General features: G+C 43.2%; 1 protein-coding gene across 1 annotated transcript; it reads left to right on the top strand.

Annotated features, from left to right (window-relative positions):
• Window positions 1–1,930: 1,930 nt before the first annotated feature.
• On the top strand, window positions 1,931–14,417 carry LOC125015831 (basic helix-loop-helix transcription factor scleraxis-like). The gene is made up of 3 exons (XM_047597825.1): window positions 1,931–2,857; window positions 3,090–3,306; window positions 13,694–14,417. Exons 1-3 carry the CDS (start codon window positions 2,466–2,468, stop codon window positions 13,730–13,732), a joined length of 648 nt encoding a protein of 215 aa, XP_047453781.1. The 5' UTR covers window positions 1,931–2,465; the 3' UTR covers window positions 13,733–14,417.
• The last annotated feature ends 939 nt before the right edge of the window (window positions 14,418–15,356 follow it).

Genomic DNA, 15,356 nt, shown 5'->3' with positions numbered 1-15,356 from the left:
CAAAACTTGCTCAACTATAACAGAATCATTGAGAGCTTTTGACTCTGAAGCTCTGACCGGATGTGTGCAGTGACAGCTGAAGGAAAGTGGAAAAAGCATGGATATTTTTTTTTTTTTTTGGTAGCCCATACAAGTTCTTCAACTAAGGATTGTTCTCTTATTTCAGAGAGCGTTCACACTGCCAAGTGGTTCAGTATGAGCTACAAGACCAAGGTTGCCTTGTTTGATTGCAACTCCAGGAGTGCCAAAACCCTAATGCATTGCTGTTTTTCTATATAAACCAAACACATTACAGTATAGAGAAAGAGCATATTTTACAGACATTTCATTTTCATTATAATATTTAAACAGAGGTTTGATGCCCACCTACAACTTATCCACCCCCTCCACTTTCTGTATGTACCCTAATCAACCGCTGCAACCAACACTGGCTCGTGCTCACTCACTCAATACCACAGCGTAAACACCACGACTGAGATGGAAGGGCAGAGATAGATACAAGGAGGAGGGAGGGGGAGAGAAATATGGACAGAAGAAGAAAAAAGACAGGAAAAATTGAGAGTGATGAATGCTGACTGTAACATTGTGTAACTCTGACAGATTATTCATTGTGCTATTAGTTTTCAGCAGCAGCTTACTGTTGCCAATCTACACAAAACAGGCATACCAGCAATGGCAGTAGGGTTTAGAGTTTTCAGTGAGGTACTACTGAGGATTAAAGACTTCATAGCTGAGTTTTACATAAGTTGTCAACCTTTAACCACTGGACATTTAAAATAGGAAGCAAGGTCACTCAGTTCCTTGGAAATAAGAATTAAGTTGCGCAATCATGTCTAATAAAACCCAAAAGACTTTAAGCAGGAGCAGCAGTTTAGTTTTACTCCATATACCGTACTGTACATAGAGCGTTTACTCCCACTTCTGTCTTTCCCCTATGTCGTTGCTCACTTTTCATTTTTTTTTCTCTTTCAAATGAAGACTGATTGTAAAATCTCCCCTACTACAAACCCATGAACCTCGCCGTCATCGCTCCACCCTTAAAATCTGGACCTCTCGAGGGTAAACTACTCGCAGGCCCTCTAGTGTCACAGCTTGTGCCGTTAAAAGGCTCCGGCCATGGCTGCACGAATACTCCCAATTCCCAGCTTCATCCACGGGGTCAGCCTGATTCTTCATGCTTTGCCGCTGCACCTCCTCCCAGCATGTCCAGAGACAAACTCAGAGGGGAGACGGAGGGGAGGGGAAGAGGACGCAGTGTGAAAGGCCAACTTTTACTTCACCACTTCACAGCATATTACTGTCAAGGAGGTGGTCGGACAAAACATGGAGTCCTGCAAATGCAAATCCCAGTTGTGCCTCCTGTTCTGTCAGGTACATAACAGGAGAAAGAAAAGTTACGTATAAGAACCATAAAATAAGAGTAGACTGCAGCTTTTTGCATGGACAACTGGTGCATGTCAGAACTTAATATCATGGAAAAAGTTCTGTTAAATAATTAAAATAATATTTGCTTTTATGCAAAAGATTGGCTTAAATTAATGAAATTGAGTCGGTCTAATTTGCAGAATTACAAGACATGCAAAGAAACAGATCCTCACTAGATTCATTAGAAGTCTAACTGCATGGCTCTTCTTTTTTTTTACGTCTCACAGCATCCCGTCTGTCATTCTGATAACAATGTGAGTTTCGGAGGGCTTCGTGGGTGATGCAAGTTCTGTTTTAGGGTGGATTTCCCCTGGAACACATCAGCGTGCAGCCAAAACAAACTCCTGCTGATGGTTTGCCTCTTGCCTCCGGTCTCTCTGGCCTGCTTCTAGACAGCAGCCGAGGGACCCTCACCGCTCAGAAGGAGGAGCGGAGCAATCCTCAGGCCCTCCCACTGGCTTTTAAGACCAGAGACAGACGGAAACACTCAGACTGCAGGCACACGTGGAGCAAAGAGGCAGAGAGAGGCAGAGAGACCGAGAGAGAGACCGAGAAGGTGTTGGCACATAGTAGTTTTTGGGTAGTTTGACTTTTGGGACTGAAACAGACAAACAGAAACAAATGAAAGAGTTCAACATGGCGTTATAGATGTTGTTTTTTTTTCCTAAGGAGAAGAAGAAGCCGATATTTGGGATGTGAAGAGTGAACCGAGAGAAAACAACAACAAGGACCTGGAACCAACCTGCAGCTTGGAGGTCAAGTTGCTTTGACCTCTGTTTTAGGATCAACTTGCTAATGCTTCACCACCATCAAAGGGAAGTTATAAACCTAACTTATAAGGGAAACCTCTAATTCATTTTGTCTAACTCCTTTGCAAAGAAGAGACTGTGAAGACCTTTAACTGACAGCATCAACAAACTGCTCAGTTCATCTTCTGGTAACAAACATTACCAGCTACCGCTACCGCCAACAGCTAGCACCTTTCCTCGAGGAAGTCTTCAGCAGGACTGACCAGCAGCTGTCACATTGTTGTGGTGAAGATGACATTCGCCATGCTGCGCACGGCGCCTCCCGCAGGCCGCTTCTTGTACGGCGACATCGCCCTCCTCTCTGAAGATGACGACGAGAACGGCAGCGAGGGCTCGGGCTCCGAGGAGCGCAACACCAATTCATCCAACTACCGCCTGTCCTCCTCGTCCCCATCTGCCTTTCACATCAAGGTGAACAGGAAGAGGAAGCTGTGCGGGGGAGTAGGGGGCGCGATGATGGACGTGGGGGAGATGGTGGAGAGGCTAGGCCAGCCGGGCTCATCTCCCCACGGGGAGGTTCGCCAGAGGACGGCCGCCAACGCGCGGGAGAGGGATCGCACCAACTCCGTCAACACAGCGTTCACGGCGCTGCGCACGCTCATCCCCACCGAGCCTGCAGACAGGTAAGGAGTCACACTGGGGCACGACACTTTGTCTCATGCATTCGGGAGTCTAAGACATTCAACTTTAGCTTTGGGCAATAGGGCACCTTTAATCACTGTCAAATTTTAAGATGGTCCTTTAATCTAAACCTGCTCAGAAGAAAAACCCAACAGCAATATTGTCTTTGCGTTCACTGTGTTTGTCATATGCATTTCTTCTTCATCAATACCACAAATGTTTTGGCGATTCCAGGAAGCTGTCAAAGATCGAGACGCTACGCTTGGCCAGCAGCTACATAAGCCACCTGGGGAACGTGCTGCTCCTGGGTGAAGGGCTTCACGACGGACAGCCGTGCCACGCTCCCTCACCGCCGTTCTTTCACGTCAGCTCCTCCCCCAACCGAGGATCCGACCAATCGGCTCAGCCGAAGCACATCTGTACCTTCTGCCTCAGCAACCAGAGGAAAATGGTGAGCAAGAAAACTCTGTGAAAACGGCAAATTTGAAAGCAGTGTAAGCCGAGTCGTCTCGTAAAAATCAACTTAACCAACACAAAGCAAAGAAAAAAAAAAAAGCAAAAAGCTTCTCACTATCCTGACGTTTATAAAGACATAGATTCAGCTGGAGAACGGGGTGATAATAGACACCGTGTGGGGCTGTGGGTCAGTTTGGTGTTTAAAGCTGACCTGAGATCAGTGACTGTGCCTGTAAACCTGATTGGCCCCGAGGGACTTTAAAAGCAGACCCTCTTTTAAAGTCCTCCTTTGGGGTGAAGGACTGTGTGTTATTGCACTGTTGGGGGTTAGTTTTACTCGAGCAGGTGGCTTGAAAGTTCGAGGTGGTTTCTGAAAACGCCCGTTCCTGGGAGCGATCGATTTGCAGCCATTTTCACCGCAACGCAAGGCGGCAAAATGCGTGCGACCCTTGTGTGTAACCGCATCTATGGTGTGTGTTTTTTTTGTCTTTCTCTTTATAAAAATATGAATTTAAACTTTACAAGGGTATTTATGCAGCTAGTGAGATTTATGACTGGGAGCCCATGAAATCCGTCCAAAACCATGTGTATAATTTCAAGAATGTATTGACGTCAGCCTGAATATGAGAAGGTTTTAATCATAACTGCCCAAGAACCGACTGGTAACTGCCAATTACTTTGTTCTTCCAAAGCTCCGGGCTTCAACACAAAATACAGGTATATGTTGAGGAAAAAATCATTTGGGGAAAGTGGATACTTTTTTGTGTGTTTTCTGCAAATCTTAATTCTCCTTTCACAGAAACTCATTATTTTTCCACGTTTCCACCTCTCCCGCTCAGTCGACCTACAATACATCTTTAAGGCTGAGCTTGCGGTGCTGCTTTCCGCTCACGTTTTGATTGATTCGGCTCAGGAAATTGACATAATCAAGAACACCCCCGCGTAAGAAGGTCGCCTCTCTCTTTTGAGAAATAACAGGGAACGAGGACATCGGATGAAATCAAATATGTACATGAGCGCAACTCGGCTCCTGACACACACCCGCCGAAGATGATAGAGAGGTGACGTCCACTCGACCCCCCCTCCTCCCCCATCGCCTCCCCCTCCCTAACCCGTAGCTGCTGCCCATTTAGCAGGATTTATGGGTAAGGAGCTGACATCTGGCAGACTCCCCGTTACCCCAGCAGTGTGTGAAAGTTAATACCCTCCTCAGTGTCTAAACCCAGAGACCCTTTAGCTGGGGGATAACCTGAGTCTCAGCAGCGTGAGTCTCCCCCTTTCTCCTCACCCGGCCCCCCCTCCTCCTGCCTCCCCTCTGAACTCGGAGTGAAAGCCTAGACGTCCTCGGAGTCTAAACCCAGACACCCTCGGCCCTCGGCTGAGAGATAACTAGTCGGAAACCTGTCTCATTCTCTTTCCTCCGTCCCCTTTTATTTTTGCTTCTGTCTGTGCCCGTTCCCTCATTTTTATCCTCTTCCTCTTTTGTCCTGGCCCAACATTTCATTCTGCCTCACTCCATGCCTCTCGGCTTGTGCCGCCCCCACCGCCAGCTCTGTGCGTATCGATCAGCCCCCGGTGGTGGTGGAGGTCAGAGCTGTCAGTACGAGCTGTGTAATACTATATACTGCTGTCAGCCCGCCGCTGCAGATGCATGACCGACCTGTAAATGCACGCTGGGTAGAAAACAATTATGAAGCTTTCTCGTGTCAAAACACTCAAAACACAGACCTTGACTCAGTCTGCGTTAGTTAGCGTCAGTCACATCGGGCTGTTTCCCATTAGCCCGATGAAAGCTCTCACTGTCGTACCTGTGCGCCTCACCTCACATCCTTGCACTGATGAGGTGAAGGTCGTTATCTCTCATTGGGGGTTCTCAGCTGACCACATGAAAGACAAAGGAAAGGAAATAAGATGAGAGAGAGAGAAATACGCTACCAGTCAAACGTTTGGACACACCCTCTTCATTCAGTTCAGTGAGAAGGTGCGTCCAAACTTTTAACTGATGGTAGAATCCGTATCGTAGTAAAAACTTTTCCATTTAAAGTGAATTTAATCGATATTTAAATGACTCCTGAGCCACAGATGTATGACAAAAAAAGTGTTTAGATATTTTACACAATGAAACCCTATGAAATGAACCAACCAGCATCTGTAAACTGCATCCCACCAGTAGCACCTCCACCTGTCCTTACTGCATCCATCCCAAGTGTGATATGAAATGTGCATGAAAAGGCTTTGTGTTACTCACTATTCTTCCATATTTGCTGATAAAAAACCCGTAGTTTAATCATAAAATAGCAGCTGAGTCATTTTCTACATAACATATGGGACCTGTAACTTTTAGCAAACACGGCTCAGCTGAAATGTGAATTATACATGTGTCGGGGACTAATCTCACTGGTGGATTTATACACATTTGGTTGCACTTAGGATTTAGAGCATCAGCACGATGTAAGTAGGATAGAGTCAAAATAAACCATAGTTCCTATGTTTACCGTAATGAAGAAAGGAAATGTTTTAATAATAGCGCGAGGAAGAAGACACATCAGGCGGTGGATACAAACACAATACTCCTGAGTAAGATCGATTCGTTGTTGGTTTCAGATTTATTGGCGCTGATGAAAACGGAGTGAGCCTTCAGTGAAACATGTAGAGCAGTAGACTTTAAAATAACAAGTTAATGTTGATGACTTTACGGTTTAATTGTGTTGCAGTTTGTGCCGCTGTCGGGGCTCATGTCGAATTTAAATTGATGACATCACCTTTAAAGTCATCACACGATAAGGGAAGTAAGGACCTGTTCAGACCTTGCATTAAAATCCGATCCATCACAAGTTTTTTTTTTTTTTTTTTTTACGTGTGTTCAGATCTGGCATAAATACACGTTTCCAAATACATCAGATCTCAGCTAAATAAACCTAGATTGGTAAATTCTTATTAGATTTAATTATTTTTTAACTATTTTTTTTTAACAGCGACACGGACAGAATAATTTAAAAAGATGTCTTTACTAATGAAGCTACATTACTTACGGTAGTTTTTCCTTTTCAGGTGATCATTTATAACAGTGGTCGTATGTTTTTTTTTTTTACTGTATTAATGAGGAAAAACTCCAGGAGCACAATGCTGAGTATAGGAGGTGTTTAATGTGACTCAGGATGCTTACACTACCAAATGTGGTCATAAATCAGATCTATCAGATGGTGTGTTCACACCTGTCTTTTATGTGATCGAATACAAATGCAAGATTGAGCCCAGATTGAGCTGGCTTATAAACGGTTAACTCTGATTGGCAGAAGCGGAGAGCATTTCATCTTCCCCCGGTGAAGTGGCTGTAGTGCGTTTAAGTGGGCTAAAGGGCAGCGTCGGTGCTGGTGATTACAGGGAGGAAACGATTGTGAAGGTAAAATGAGACTTTGTGTCCTGAGTGCTCTCTTTGTATGTTTTTATGGTCATTGAGGTTCATCACAGCTGTCAGGTCTGCTTAGACCAGCCGCTTCAGTTACACACATTTCCACTGGAGGAGAGGAAGAAAGTGAGAAAAGTATACGGTCATTTCCTCTTGTTATGTGTGTGTATACAGTATAACTATTTCAAAACAAACAGCCTTGTTAGTAATGACTACTGCACACAGAGTCTCTGAAATCCTGTGGATTCCAAGAACACTAATTCATGTCGTTATCTAACCCAGTGCATGATCTGCAGATCTTTTGAGAATAATGTGATCATTATATTCTCAAAATACGTGATTTATTATTTTTATCTTGTTTGTAGGGGGACTTTTTCCTGAAACTGACATTGAAAATAATTTATAAAAGAACTTGCTGTACAGTTCAGCTTTTCACAATGTTTTCTGTAGCTGTTTAAAAGCTGATTTGCCAGAGGAAGAATTTCCTGCCCTGTCCTATCTGAAAAATACAGAGCTCACTATAAATTTGGTGGAGGTACGTGGTTTCCTCAGGACGGGGACGCACCGTTTCTGTCGAGCCCTTCAGAGGAAAAGCTCTTCCGAAAATAAATCTCGTAACCTGCGACCTCAAAGCCCCCCAAAATATTTCTTTTCTAGGGAGTAGCTTTCTTTTGAGTGCTTTGTTCAAATTCCCTCTATTGATCATCGTCCAAAATATATTCCCCTTCACTAAATTCATTGCTAAGTTGTCAGGTAAAGCCACTGTGGGACGTTTTTGCTCAGTGTCTTTCGATCGGAGGCCGAGCTTTTCCAAAGAAACCTGACAAAATTTGACTTAAATATAGTGTGGGGTGGCGCAGCAGCAGGAGTTCGGCGTGGGCGTAACGGAGCGCAGTACCTTTGATATTTGCATTGAACAAACGGGGACACTCCTGACGGTTACATCTGTAAATGAGATGTCCAGGGCTCAGGATGGAGGACTGAGGTGAGCTGTGCGTGGTTTAAATCCCTGCGCTGTCTGGTTGATTGATGCAGATATCCTGTGCAAGGTCTCTTTCCCTCTGCTGTCAGTGCAACTGTCAGGTGGCTGGACTCATCCAGCAACCTGCAGCTTTTCTAATCATCGGGGCTTCATTATCTTAACTTTATTTCGGGTAGAAGTCACCTGTAATGGCTCTGAAATATGCCACACGCAGCAAGTATCTGTACAGAACTACTAAATAAAACAGATTTTTTTTTTTAATGTGCTAATCTGCTGCATTTTTACAGCTTCTTCCACGACTGCATTTTTTTTTTTTACTTTAGGCCCAAAACAGGATGAGGGTCAAATCAAGTCAATGGAAAAACTAAGCAGGGGTGACCATTCGTGGTCCATCACGCTGAGCTTTTTCCTTTTAAGTCCCAGCGTTTTTCCGATATTTGAATTTTAAAGATGCTCATTTGAGGAATTAAAAGAGAAGTTGCGCGTTTGGAAATAAAATAAAAACGACAATTAACGCGGTGCTCATGGTGCGGTGGCTGTAAATAGACCATTGTTCCTTTTGAAATGGTTAAATTTAGTTGCGTTTACGAGCGTTTTAAGCCGCGGCCCAGATTTAATTCCGACTGGATGGAGTTTATTTATTTGGAATTTCTTGAAATGAATTATAAATGCGTAAATTTAGCAGAACGACATACATGACAAACGATGTGTACGGCTCCTAATATGACGAACAGGAATAATTTACATCTTGGCTCCCGTAAAACTTTTATGTGTGATGATTTTTGCGGGTGGGCGGAAAGACGGTAAAGCTGCACGACTGCGCAACTGGAAACTGACTTATCTCTAACTTTCTGTTTGTGCATGTGTGACAGCAAATGAACATATAATGTGTGTGTGTATTTGTGTATAAGCGGGGGAAAGATAGCGACGGGAGATTTATGTGTGTGTGTAGTGAGATGTGAGTGACGGATCAGAATGAATTATGCACGTGTCCTTGCACATATCCATGCAGCACGCTTAACACACACACACACACACACACACACACAGATACACACACGTTGGCCGGCTCCCTGTGTCTGGAAGTCATTGGCAGCACGGAGCAGAGCAACAAATGAGCTAATTGTTCTGTAAATGATTTATCCTCTGCTGAGGCTGTGCAGCCAGTGTTTAATTCAGCTGCTGCTATTAGAAACACATTGACGTTGGGCTTTGATGGTGATGTTAAAGGAGCCTGCAAACCGCTCTCTGTGAAACGCCCTCCCTGCGTACACTCACACCCACACAAGTCACACACACAAGGACACACTACGTTAGAGCACACTCATAAGATTTATCAAAAGCATTTCATACTACCTCTTCAATTTCTGTCCTTTTCAACTAGACGGCAGTTCATTGCTTCCTTCTCGACAGGCCAGAGAACCTCGTATATGATTACTTAGTTAAGAAGCTTTGGATCACGACTGCGCTTTCAACACTTTCCTAACGAATGGTGTGCAGGAAGTTGTGGAAACAAAGATGGAGAAGGAGACAGAGGGAGAGAGGAATGGCCAACGACTCAGTGGGATAATCAACTTAGCTATTTATCCTCCGGTTTGGACAGTTGGTTTTAGACTGTGCTGAAACTATACTTTGCTCCTTTATAGAGATTAAATGAAGCATGCCCCTAAAGAGAGCTTAAATGTGTGCATAGGACATGTGCAGGAGCACACTAATGAGTGTGGTTTTTACAGTTATTTGGATATTGGTTTGTTTTCACTGGGAAAGACGTTACATCATGCGTTTGTACTCGGAGTTGATGTTTCAAAGGCAAGGATGAAAACGAAACGACCCTCATTTGCTGATAATGCAGGCGCTGACTCGGACTTAATGCTTTGCGCTTCATGAGCGAGAGATTGGCCTGTTTCATTCCCGTTTCAAGCCGCGCTAATGAGGTGCATCGAAGGTAGATAATATACTGCAGGCAGTATTTAAATGTATTCTCACCCACGTCCAGAGCCCCGGCGCGTGTGTGCGCGCCCTGTGTGCCTTCAGAGCGAGGACCTGTCTGTGTGTTTTCAACACACATGGAAGCAGTTAAACCCTAATTTAACACCAGCAGAAGAAGTCGGGTCAGATAACTAACAAAATCTATTAGCAAAACTATCATTCTGTTGTCATTTGGTCTTTGGGGAGAGGGCTGCTCGCAGAGCAAATTAAAACAAAACTACGGAAAGCCGAGTCAGGCAAGGAGATCTGCAACACGCAGAAAAGCTGCCAGTCTAAATTGTGCTTTTTCTGAAAACAACATCCACCAAAGCTAATGACATATTGGCAGTTTCTGAGAGTACGTCTTAGCACTACGTAACGTAGCAGAGTCGTGTGTTCACTGGTGAAAATGAAGTCTGGGGTCATTAAAGAGATTATAAAAATGTTGGAATAATTAAATGCATGTGTGGGCCGCCTGGTGCGAACTACGTCTGATTAAGCAATCCATGATTAATCAAGTGTTTTGCAGAAGCCGTCAGGATGCTTATTAGCTGGCCACAGTGAACATGAATGTGTGACTCGTCCAAGCCACATAATGGCAGACGGAGGCTCATTCGGTGGGTTAGTTAGCTCAATTTAAACGTGTAATGTGTTATTTATTAATTGATGATCATTTATGAGGGTAATTACAGCTTCCATGAGCCACTGGAGGATCTGACGCATGGTCGCATAGTTTCACTCGATAAATTAAAGGGATATTACCAGTTTTCATTTCATGGTTAAATACCAATCTCCTTATACGACTGCAGGCCGGTGCCCAAGTGGAATTATTTTTTCCAGCCAGTCATTCCTGTCTCAATGCAGCCAAAGACTAAATTAGATGTTTGTATTTGACAGAACAGCTTAACACAGGAGAAAAAAGAAAAAAGAGAAAGTGTGCATGGAAAATCCAGTTATAGGTAAGGGAACAGCAGGATTGAGTTTCAGAGGAAAAACTGCACAAAAGTTTGAATTTGCAGAGTTGATAAGATGCAGGGAAGAAAGTGTTTGCTGTTTGCTGTCAGCTGCTTTCCCCTCAACAGTAGGATAATATTGCTCCAGTGTGGTATTATCATCATATCGTATCTAAAGTAAATATCATCAGGTAATCATATTAGTGTCGGACAAATCGCCCCCATGGGAAGCCAGCGGTATGTCTGTCTGTGTGTGTGTTTGGAAAGAGAAAAGAGAAAGCGGAGATGTCATCCGACCATGCCCTATTAGTCAGGAGATTGTTTTGACTACCAGGGCAGCCTTAAAGCCCAGCCCCCCGCCCCCAACCCCCCCTCATCCTCCTGTTACGGACGAACCGGTTACACTGCAGCTGAACCGCCTTCACCAGCTACAGCTGTGCCGCCCAAAGTGTCGCTGAGCGCTCAACGAGCGGGACGCGGGCCGACCCCTCGCGATTCCGCCGTAATTTGGAGTAATTTGGAAAATCAACCAATTTTCACGCACGGGTTTTAAGTGAAATTTTTCACGTATCCACTTTCTTCAAACCTCGCTAAAGTACTTTTCCGTCCACTGATAAATACCTCCAATTTTCCACAGCGCTTTCCAGCAAACACCCGAGAGCACGGCTGCACTTATGTCGTGCAGCTGTTGGTTTGGTAGTTTGTGTTGGGAGCAATCACAATAACAGCGATGCCCCGGAGAGGCCAGAGTTTTCCAGGCGGTGTGTGAAAACTTATCCCACAACAGAAAGATTTTATCAGATGACAAAAATACACAAACTATTTGGAACATTACGCAGATCATTAGTCTGATCTGGTTTGCTAAATTTACTTTTTGGTTTGATGATGGTTGATAATCATTTGAGATTATTTGAAATCTTGTCAGTTATGTTTTAGAAGAATTGCCAGCGTCTAAACTGAACCATGCTCTCTGGCTTGAGGAACTTGAAAAAGGAAAAGCAGCATTTGAGTGCCACAAGGAGAGGTTTGGTGAGAGGACCATAAAAAAAAAAAAATTAAAAAAAGTGCAGCACCTGGGCCTCAGATATTTGCAGTTCAGGATAAAGATCCTGGCATGACCCTTTCAGTAAAAAAAAACAACAACACATAATCCAAAAAGCATTACTTATTTCTTTACCTTAAAACTTTTGGGGTGTCACGGTTACACATCAATACATAGTACATCAATATTACATCTACAGGACAAGGTGAAAGAAATGTTTGAAGGACGCAAACCCTTTAAAATACATTAAAATAAGTTTCAAAATGACAAGCATCTGCATGAAGTTGCTACTTTTAAACATTAAGGGCACTTTCTGTCAACAGGAACTTCTATAAATTGTCTGTAGCTGTTGTTGGTGATACAGAAGTGTAATTCTCCGAGCTCGGTTTTAGAGTAATGTTTAGCTCCTGCTTCAGGGTACGTAGTTTCCCAGCACTGAGCACAAAACCCAATGTTGACCTTTGACAGCAGTGAAGTCTGGACTCATATCGTTGTATTTCTGGGTGCAGATAACCTTAAAGAGCCTCATGGTCAGCTCTTTCACATGCACCAAACTAAAGGACTTTGCTGGTGTTTTCGCATAAAATCCAGCAGCCCCATCCTAATGCTTCTTGTCTAGCAATGGTGACGGTTCATGTGCAGCCTAATAATAATGATCCTCCGCTCAGTCCAGCTGGAGGAAGGATTGACAACAATAACAGTTTCCGTGTCTCCGTACGCTCACCTAAACCAGTGGGAGGACCGATTTCTGTCCAAATCCTATGATCTCATTCTCTCATTGCGGCCTGACATGCTTCCAAACACCTACCCACCACCTTTTGTTGATGTCAGTCAAACGGATCTTTCCAAACACCTACACCTTGTGCATAGTCTGAGAGGAAATGTGGAACAGGTGTTGGGGCTGATGAGGGGAAGGCGAGGGCGGCGGGTAGGAGGGTTAGTGAGGAGATGATATGAGAGGGGGAGAAGATGGCCTGAATTTCATTAAAAAATGTTCCTCCAGGACCCAAAGATGATTTATTCAGAAAAGTACTTTTCTTTTGCCATGTTTGTCAGTGAAAGGCAAACCAAACAGCCTCACATGTTTTATCACCAATGAGTTCATCTTTGAAACTTTGTTCACCAAAGCAAGGGTTTAAGTGTGTCACGTATCACTCAGTAGTGTGTTCAATAAAAAAAAAAAAAAAAATCCCTTCACTCTCAGTTGAAAAGCCAGTGGTAGATGGCCACGAGAAGTGAGCAGGGAAAAGGTTAGGTGAGGAGGGAAAATGTGATGTTATTTTCCTGGCTAGATAGAGAAGGTCTCCTCACCAGCCAGGAAATCAAGGCGGCTCTGTCCTGATACCACAGATAAATGAGATGCATATCATCTCGCAGGGCTGTCATAAAACAACTCATGAAGTCACTTCTCGGGGCCGCGGCGGAATTAAAGATGCACTCATTGCTCTCTGCCACCGCAGCTAATGTTGTTCGCTACTGTGCCGAATGTGTTTGTCTGGGTTTACCGCGTGCAGTCAGGGCTAATTTACTTTGTCTAACTCTGGAAGCAGAGCACTCACAAAACCACATGAATTCACTGAGTCAGTGATTGCAGTGAAACAGTATCTATTTCACAGTGTGCTCTTTCTGCAGGGTGCAGTTTCATGACCCATTAATGAAGGATTCACATCAAAAGTTTTATTCACCTGTTAAGAGTATTACAAAGAGTAATGGTGGAAAAAAGTGATCTTTAGAAACTCTGCAATGTAAATTCACTAGACTTTTATAAAGAATGTGTAAAAATGTTAACCTATTGACATCAAAACAACTTTATTTTCTTTATGAGAGAATGAAACCTGCTCTAAGGCGGATATTAGCTTTGCATTAGACTGCTAATAGAGAACAGCTAGTCAAATTCTATGGGGGGAAAACAATATGCTTATACAATATACACCTATCATACACTGTAGCTTTAAATGTGTCTTTCCCATCTTTTTCTCAACAAGAAAGCAAAGTTAAAACCTTTGTTGTTCCTCTTTTCTCTTGCAGAACAAAGACAGAGATAGGAAGACGGCCATCAGAAGCTAACAACGAGGACACAAACCACGTGGATAAAATGCTCATCACTCTGACAGCCCTTCCAGTGAATTTACGATTGCTGCAACTTGAGGGACTCGTGATGCATTTCAAAGACTTTTTAAGGACTTCTGTAGCACTTCCAGGACTTTTCAAGGAACCTTTTTGATTTCTTCTTCTCTTTCTTTAAAGGAACTTCCTATTATTTCTCAGAGTTTTGAAACATTTAACGGTACTTTCAAAGTGCTTTGACAACCATCCTTTTTTTTTTTTTTTTTTTACTGTACTGCTCAGTGACTCTTTGCTCAGAGTCAGAAGAACTTATGGCACATGATCGTAAAACACACCAAACCCACACACATTTGTATTCATCGAAACCTGTGTGGCACTAACGTGTAAACTGAAATATAAATGTATATTTATGTGATATAACATTATATAATGAAACTATGTTATTTAACATATGGCATATGACATTTTTGACTTTTTTAAGGTACAAACTTTGGGTTTGTGGCATCACAAAAAAAAAAAAAAAAATGCTGGAAAATGAGTTGGTTTCGGTTATTCCTAATAATCATTTCTGAATGTGTGAAATGAATCAAGACGACCAATAAATTGTTTGTATATCTGGAAGCGAATTCGTTCTTATGTTTTCTCATATTTTGAGCAGATTGGACCAATAAACATCATAAACGTTTCCACTGTGAATTTCCGATGACCAGACATATTTTACTATGAAATTGTGGTTTTATCTCTTGCAGCTTATGTGTGAGACTTCGGTGAAACCTAAATTGCTTTGCTAAACAGGCACAGCAGTAATCCTTAACTGGAACTCTGCATTAGCTTCACCTCACATAAACCTATCTAATTCTCTTGGCATTTATGTGCCACTCTTTCTCTTCTCCCTTTCTTTTTGCTTCATTCCTATTATTCTGGGGGACTGGTAGTTGGCCTACTCTTGTAGAGCAGACAGGGATGAGGAGGGTTAGAGGATGAAGCCGACAAGAAAGGTTGGAGGAGCAGGGGAAGAGTCAGAGGGGATAAAGAAGATGAAAAAAAAGGACAAAATTGAATCTGCAGGTATGGCTACTTGGACATCTGCCTGTGTCCCTTCACTGTCCTCTTCTTTACCTTTCCACATGCTTGTTCTCTCGTCTCCTCCTCTGCTCTTCCTCCCTTTTCCCAAGAGTGCCACTGGCCGGAGTCTGGTTGGTGATGGCTTTCCAGTGTGTTTGAGCCACACGCTGCACACCCTCTCATTACTTTGTCTATGCATCTATCTATTTATCCGTTTCGTCTCCTTACATTCGTAATATTTTTTTTCTGCTGCATTTTCCACTGTTTCCAATTTTCCTTTGTCACTTTTCTTTCAGCGTTCCTCCAAGTCTCCAAGTCGGTCCGTGGCTTGATGGAAAGAGATCTGGGCATCACCAATGAGGAATGCTCCTTTTTTTTCTTTTTTTTTTTGGAACACATTAGGACATTTCTTCATCATCATTCAGTTCTTACTCATCTGCCACCGTGAGCTCACTTGTTTAAACAGAGCCATAATAGATGCAGATGATTTTAATCTCGTCTGGTTCTGCTCCATACGATGTAAATATAAATCCAGGGAAAAACAAAAGGATCTCGTGGC

This window comes from Mugil cephalus, chromosome 11 (assembly GCF_022458985.1).
Source record: "Mugil cephalus isolate CIBA_MC_2020 chromosome 11, CIBA_Mcephalus_1.1, whole genome shotgun sequence".
Lineage (NCBI taxonomy): Eukaryota > Metazoa > Chordata > Actinopteri > Mugiliformes > Mugilidae > Mugil > Mugil cephalus.
The sequence above is the reverse complement of the archived record's forward strand: the minus strand, read 5'-3'. Positions and strand labels throughout refer to the sequence as shown.

Coding starts and splice junctions, on each gene's coding strand:
- LOC125015831 (XM_047597825.1), top strand. CDS start 2,466: ATGACATTCGCCATGCTGCGCACGGCGCCTCCCGCAGGCCGCTTCTTG. Junction 2,858..3,089: donor CCCACCGAGCCTGCAGACAG/GTAAGGAGTCAC, acceptor TGGCGATTCCAG/GAAGCTGTCAAAGATCGAGA. Junction 3,307..13,693: donor TCAGCAACCAGAGGAAAATG/GTGAGCAAGAAA, acceptor TTTCTCTTGCAG/AACAAAGACAGAGATAGGAA.